At 30.6% G+C, this 7003-nt stretch overlaps 1 protein-coding gene and 1 non-coding gene across 2 annotated transcripts; one reads left to right on the top strand and one right to left on the bottom strand.

Moving 5' to 3' along the window:
• Positions 1–3692: 3692 nt before the first annotated feature.
• TRNAR-UCG (transfer RNA arginine (anticodon UCG)) lies at positions 3693–3766 on the bottom strand. The gene has a single exon. It is a non-coding gene; the product is annotated as a tRNA-Arg (tRNA).
• Positions 3767–6405: 2639 nt separating this feature from the next.
• On the top strand, positions 6406–6723 carry LOC103496216 (uncharacterized). Its single transcript, XM_008457991.1, has one exon. The coding sequence runs from the start codon at positions 6406–6408 to the stop codon at positions 6721–6723; it is 318 nt and encodes a 105-aa protein (XP_008456213.1).
• The last annotated feature ends 280 nt before the right edge of the window (positions 6724–7003 follow it).

Genomic DNA, 7003 nt, shown 5'->3' with positions numbered 1-7003 from the left:
GTACAGAAAATTTCAAAGTTCTTTCGTAGTATCAAAAGCATCAAATTGAGTATGGATGGCTAGAATAGAAGTATTACCTAACTAGGTGATGATTTGATGGTTTTTGCTATCCTAGTCTTCAAGATTTTCAATGTACTTAATATCCTCTGCAGTTGTGCCATGATCAATGATATCGTTATGTTCAATGCTGTTCTGACTGGTATTTTGCACTGGAGGAGTGGGTTTGACAGGTTTGGTGATATTTCCCGTAACCATACGCCATAACTTACAACCTATAAAAAAACTCCTCATTTGGTGAGCCTAGGTGATGTAATTGGAGCCATCTAGTATGGTGCTAATAGGGCAAGCAATGTCACTTTTCTCCATGGTGATAGAACTTCGATCTGTTTTTTAGAGAAGGACGGGGCTGCGATATCAAGTGGGCGGAGCTATGGAGGTGTAGGGCTGCGACGGATTGAATATTAGAGGAGATGGCGGCTGCGGATCTAATATTAGAGGAGACAACGGTGACGGATATGGTGTATGGCGAATCTGTAGCCGACGGATAATGCAAATGGATCTGCAAACACAGATTTTGGGGCATGGTGGAAATGGTTCTGTAAACGGTGGCAGCAGATCTGTAAACAGTGGATCTGCAAACGTTGGATCTGGGGCACTATGCGACAAGAAGTTGGCAGGCGGATGTAGGTCTGCAAACGCGACGGCAAGTGGATTTGCAAATGCGTGCGGGTCTTGTGAACAAATCTGCAAATGATCTGCAAACGCGGCAGCAAGCAGGCGGATCTGAACAGATCTGAATGGACTGTGGCTTAAATCGACGTGCGGATGTATATGGATGCACGGATGAATGTGCAAATCGGGCCCGTATGGGCGCAAAAAGCTTATGTCAACAAACAGAAAACTGATGCCAAAAACGAGATGAAGGCGGCGACAGCAGCTAGGTCAGAAAATGAGGGTCGCGGCTAGGTTATTTTTGAAGCTCTGATACCATGTAGTTTTATTGAATTTCTATGTATTTTCTTGATTATAATCTCAATATACAAATACATTTATACAAAAAAAGAAGAACAAATAAGGAAATAATCTGTGTTAAATGCAAAGATAAATTACTCCATGATTGTAGCTGATTTGCTCCATAATGTGCTAATGACATTAATACTTACCTTTAGCCCGTTAAAAGATGTTCAAGAAGCCCCTTGAAAGATAAAAAAAAATGTTGAAGGCTTTCTTATATTCTGATGTACAATGATATAAATGTATACCATTGATATACTTTTTTGATACTTTATTTGTGTGAGGTGTTTGCTCAGTTATAAATTTAGTGTTTGTCTATACACGTTAGCCACATTGACGATAAACATACAAAATAAGTTAATTGTAGTCATGCTTTTTTAAGTGTCTTCCATACACTTTCAAGTATTTAATTTAAAAAAAAAAATCAAAGTGTTTGACAATCACTCAAAATGAATTTTGGAGAAATTAGTTTATACAATAAGTAAGATTATGATAAATAATTGAAATCAACTTTTAGAGAAATGAATTTTGAGTCTGTAGTGATTAATTTTTCCTAATTTGTATGAGAAATTTTGGTCATCATTGTCAACAAACTCTGGCCACAACCTTGCACAATCATTATCAGCCAACTCCATTCACCACCACCATAGATAGCAGCAGACATACTCTAGCCACCACTTTCGAAGATCGTTGCAAACCAAACTCTAGCTACCAGCATTGTCCAACACCTCGCCACCACAACCACGACCATCAGGTGACGACCTCATATGACACCAATTCTAACAACCATTGTTTAAATAAAGAATGCATAGTGTTCTATAGTAATTTGATGTCAATAAAACACTTTAGTTTAGCTATAACAAATGAAACAAACTTATATATAGTAATTTGATAGACCCTTTTTTATTAATCGACTCGTATGGACTTTGATACATCATATGACTATTTTTAGTAGATGTAGCTAAAAGCTCAATGTTGATTTATCATTATTATTATTTTAATCTATTGACTGCTATCACTAAACAATGTATGTGTGCTCATCAATTCATCCCTTTTAACATTTACGAGTTCTCACTGCTCTTGAAACTCCTGTGTACATTTGAAAATATAAATAAATTAGTGATATACTTCTATTAATACTATAAGAGATAAAACGACGAGTTAAGAGAGATAAAGACTTCTTTTACTATCTATTAATGATTGATTTTACGTTTTTATATCAGTAATTATAATACAAGGGATAAACTTTAGTCACTCTATATCACTTCTATCATTTTATTTCAATAACAAAATATCACTATTTGTGGGTGATTAAATGCTAAAAGTTTACTAACTATTTATATATTTATTATTGGTTTTATTTTTATTTTAGATAGACGATGATAGAATTATACTACTGATCATATACTTATATAGAAGTACATAAAAGTTTATGACCAATATGTTGATAAAAAATTATAAAAATATATAAAAGTAATGTATCAGTTATGGAATTATAATTATATGACTAATTGTTCATGAAGTGTCATTGATAGAATATGATAGAATTATATTTTTCGATTTAATATTAGATGACATCAATCTACCTAAGATCTATTAGGGCGTTGCATGTAGCAAAACAAGGTTAAAATATTGCAAAAATAGCAAGACTTAAAACTAAGCAACATTGCATGATTTAGCCGTTAAAATTCTAACTCAATTGACACTTAGATGTATTGACAATTAGGAGATTCCGGCTTCAAATTCCTCACTGCCAACTTGTACTAAAAAAACATAACATGGTTTATCTTCACACCTATACAAATTGTTTGATCCCATTTGAAGACAAAAAGGAAAGAAAGAAAGAAAAAAGAAAAAGAAAGTAAAAGAAAATAATAGAGGCGCAAGTTGATGTGACAATAGTGTCAATCTCTAGTAATATGATCGTTAAGATCCAACGAATTAATTACTTTGACAGATGTATAAAGAGTCTATCACTTATTATTATCATTACTTTTTGTTATTTTAACTTTATTAGCTACCTTCCCTGATAAACTTTAAGTAACAAATAAAAGTCTATCAAGAATAAAAGTGACAAAATAAATAAGTATATCGATCACTATTTTTTTTATATATAATAAAAGTGATGGACTGTTATTAGCGTATGGTTATTTATACATTGATAATAGTCATGGATAGACATATATCATTATTTGTTTTTTTAATTATTAATGGGACTAAATTAGCTATTATTACTAAATTATGTCATGGATTTTATTTCTATTACACTAATATACTTTTTTTTTATTCTTTGAATAAGATGTTACTAATTTTTAATAGAATATTTAATAATTTTTCATCCTTAAGAAGTGTTTGAGGGTAAAAAGTGAGTCATCATAATCCTAAATTATTATAGTTGAGTTATAATAGTTTATATTTTGGTGCAGAGTTTAGGTTATAATAATGTGTATTTGTGATATAGATTATTTTAGATTGAAAAATAAACACTAAAAATTGTAACAGAGAATAAAAAAACAATAAATGTCAAATAGTAAAAAGTAAAAACGATAACAAAGAGTAAATACCATAGTAAATTAGACGAGGTACAAGGAAAATTTCAATAAGAGGAATTTTAAAATAAAGAAAAATAGGGTTTTTGTTGGTGGAAAAACAATGGAAATAACATAAAATATAACAAGCGACCACAGTGGGAGTCGAACCCACGACCTTTTGATCCGAAGTCAAACGCGCTAATCCACTGCGCTATGCGGTCAATTTGAAATTCAATGAAACCTTTTTTATAAAATTAAATGAATTCTATTAAATTGGTGTAGAAAATATATAAAACAATATATGTGAGTACAGCATGGTCCTTTCCTTTCATCTTTTTGTTTTTGTTATTTATATAACATATATCACCGTAGCAATCTTTACATATTAAAAATATACACTTTTTATTTTATTTTTCGAACCATTGAAACTTTTACTTTTAATCTACTACTAATCAAATAGGTGCTATATAAAAGTTAAAAGGATTTTCTAAACAATATAACAGCAAAATATTTATCCTGCATACAACAATTTCAAAAACAAAAAAAAAAAAAAAAACGTACACCTCCACGATAGAAAATTTCAAAAATGCGTTGTGATTAGTTGTCACGGTAATATATTCAGTAAACGATTGTTTTGATTTGACCATTCTTTCTTCCACGATCATTTACATTTGATCGTTTAAATTTGGATATTCTTTGTACACGATAGTTTATATTTAATAGTTTAAATAGCCAAATCTAAACTATTTTTTTTAAAAAAATCTGGTACACCATAAAAAAAGAAAGACAAACCTGGAATAATTAAAAAATGTTAGCTTTATGAGATTTTTCATTTTGTTATACGGATCGTAAATATTTTGAACAATTTGTTATATTTATGAAAATTAACCAAAGTTAAATATTAAACTTTTAAGAAAATTTTCATAAATATAACAAACTACTACAATATTTACAGTATTTACAACCGTGTAACAAAACCTATAAAGTTACCAATTTTTTAAATATTTCATATTCTTTTTTTTCCATTGCGATTTCTTTTCATCTTTTTTCTTTTCCTTTCTTTTTCTTACGTCGTTTAGATTTATTCGTCTTTCTGCATCGTCTTTCTTCTTTTCCTCTATTTTGTACGTCGTTTAGATTTGGGTAACCAAATTTAAAAGATCGTGTATAAGGAATCTTAAAAAAAAATCGTTTAACCAAATCTAAACGTGTACCAAATTTTGAAAAAAAAATTGTTTAGATTTGGGGTAGGGTAGCCAAATCGATCATGTAGTCAAATCGTTGATTGTGTAACAAATTTAAATGATCGTGTAACCAAATTAAACGATAGGATTGAAAAAAATAAATCGTTTAGATTTGGATCCAAATCTAAAGGCTAAACGATCGTATAACAAATAATAGTCAAATCTAAACGATCGTGTACCAAATATATTATGCGCGTTGTTATATTTTTGAAAAGACCCGAGTTTTAATTTAATGTAAATTATAAAATATAAATTTTTCTTTTGATATGTATGATTTCAACATTTTCTGAATTGAATCTTTAATTTGAATCAAAACAACTTTTCACGATTTTTTCAAAAATTGAAAAAAGGAAAAAGAAAAAAAAAACTAACAACACTTTGAGGTAAATATTTTGTAAATTTCGCTATTTTTCACAAATTTTTTATTTTTAAAATTTTGTGATCTTTCTAAATCTTTTATATATATAGTTTTTTTTCTAATTTTGGGCGTGTATATGATTTTATGGTGATTTCAAATTTTAATTAAACCAAAGTACTAATTTTTTATTTGAGTAATCCAAAATCTTATTTTTATTTAAAATTATATTTTCTTAACTTCAAACTTTATTGCAAAAAAAAAAAAAAAAAAGAAAGAAAAAAGAAAAAATTGTTCTATCGAGAATGAAAACCCTAAAATTAAATATTATTACTTGCCTTAAACATTCAAAACAACGATCAATATTTTCAACAAAATTATAAAAAAAAAACACACACATCCACATAATTACTGAATTGAATTCATTTCGCGTGCATTTATATTTACAAAATTGAAAACTAGTTTTAAAAAAAAAACACATTATAAATACACTAAATGACTTGAATCTGAAGAACAATAATCTTCTACCCTTCCCTCATAAGTCAATGATAGTAATGTTGAAAGTTTCTTTTTATTGTCCTTGTGTTTAGGCCTAACGTGTTAGTAGGGTAAGTATGCGTCATCACCACTAGCACACTAGTACCTAGTTTATAGGAGAGTTTGTTTTAGGTTTTCCACTTTCTGATTTGTTCATCTTTCATTAGTTGAACATGCCTGTATTGCCTATATATAGGCCATTTGATTGATTAATAAAATTAAGTAAAGTATTGAATAGTTTCTTCTGATTTAATTAACATTGGTATCTGAGCCATTGGGTTGGTGAGTGATATTGGGTTAAACAAACAAAAAAGGGTGAGTGATCTGAGAGTTGGGTTAGTGAGTAAAAAAAGGAATGAGTGAGTGAGCGAATGCTTCTTTGATTTGTCTTGCAGCAGCAGTGTATTATCATGACAACTGATAACTTTATCCAACCAACAATTCCTCGCTTTAATGGTCATTATGACCATTGGAGCATGTTAATGAAAAATTTCTTGAGCTCTAAGGAATATTGGCAGGTTGTTGAATCAGGAGTAGCAGAGCCTGCATCTAGAGCAATATTGTCTGATACACAAAAGTCAGAATTGGAAGCATTGAAGCTGAAGGACCTTAAAGCAAAAAACTATCTTTTCCAACAATTGATCAAGCAACTTTGGAAACAATTCTTTGCAAAGAAACCTCCAAACAGATTTGGGACTCTATGAAAAAGAAGCATCAAGGAAACATGAAGGCAAAGCGAGTGCAACTTCAAAGTCTTCGAACCGAATTCGAGACTCTACGAATGAAGATTAGCGAGTCAGTGATTGATTTCTTTGCAAGAACAATGAAAATCGCCAACAAAATGCGAATCCATGGAGAGAAAATGGAGGACGTCACCATTGTGGAAAAGATTCTTCCATCAATGACACCGAAGTTTAATTTCGTTGTATGTTCCATAGAAGAGTCTAAAGATATTAATAATCTTTCAATTGATGAGTTGCAGAGCTCTTTGCTGGTTCATGAGCAAAAAGTTACCAAGCAAGAAAAAAGGAGCAAGTATTGAAGGCTTCAACTGAAAATCAGTCAACATTCAAAGCAGATAGAGGACGAGGAAGATGGTGATTGAAAGACAGAGGAAGCAACGATTGTGGCAGCCAACGAAGACACCATCAGTACGAAGAGAATCAATTTCAAGGAAGAGGAAAGGAAAGAGGAGGCCATCACTCAACAACTTACAAGCCAACAGACAAGTCACATATCGAATGCCACCGATGCTATAAGTATATGGTCATTATCAATCAGAATATCGAACAAATTTGAATTGGCAAAATGGAGAAAGAACT

The sequence above is a fragment of the Cucumis melo genome, chromosome 6 (genome assembly GCF_025177605.1).
Source record: "Cucumis melo cultivar AY chromosome 6, USDA_Cmelo_AY_1.0, whole genome shotgun sequence".
In the NCBI taxonomy this organism is placed as follows: Eukaryota; Viridiplantae; Streptophyta; class Magnoliopsida; order Cucurbitales; family Cucurbitaceae; genus Cucumis; species Cucumis melo.
This window is presented reverse-complemented; position numbering and strand designations above follow the sequence as displayed.

Excerpts from the sequence above, each read along its gene's own strand:
- LOC103496216 (XM_008457991.1), top strand. The coding sequence starts at position 6,406 with ATGAAGGCAAAGCGAGTGCAACTTCAAAGTCTTCGAACCGAATTCGAG.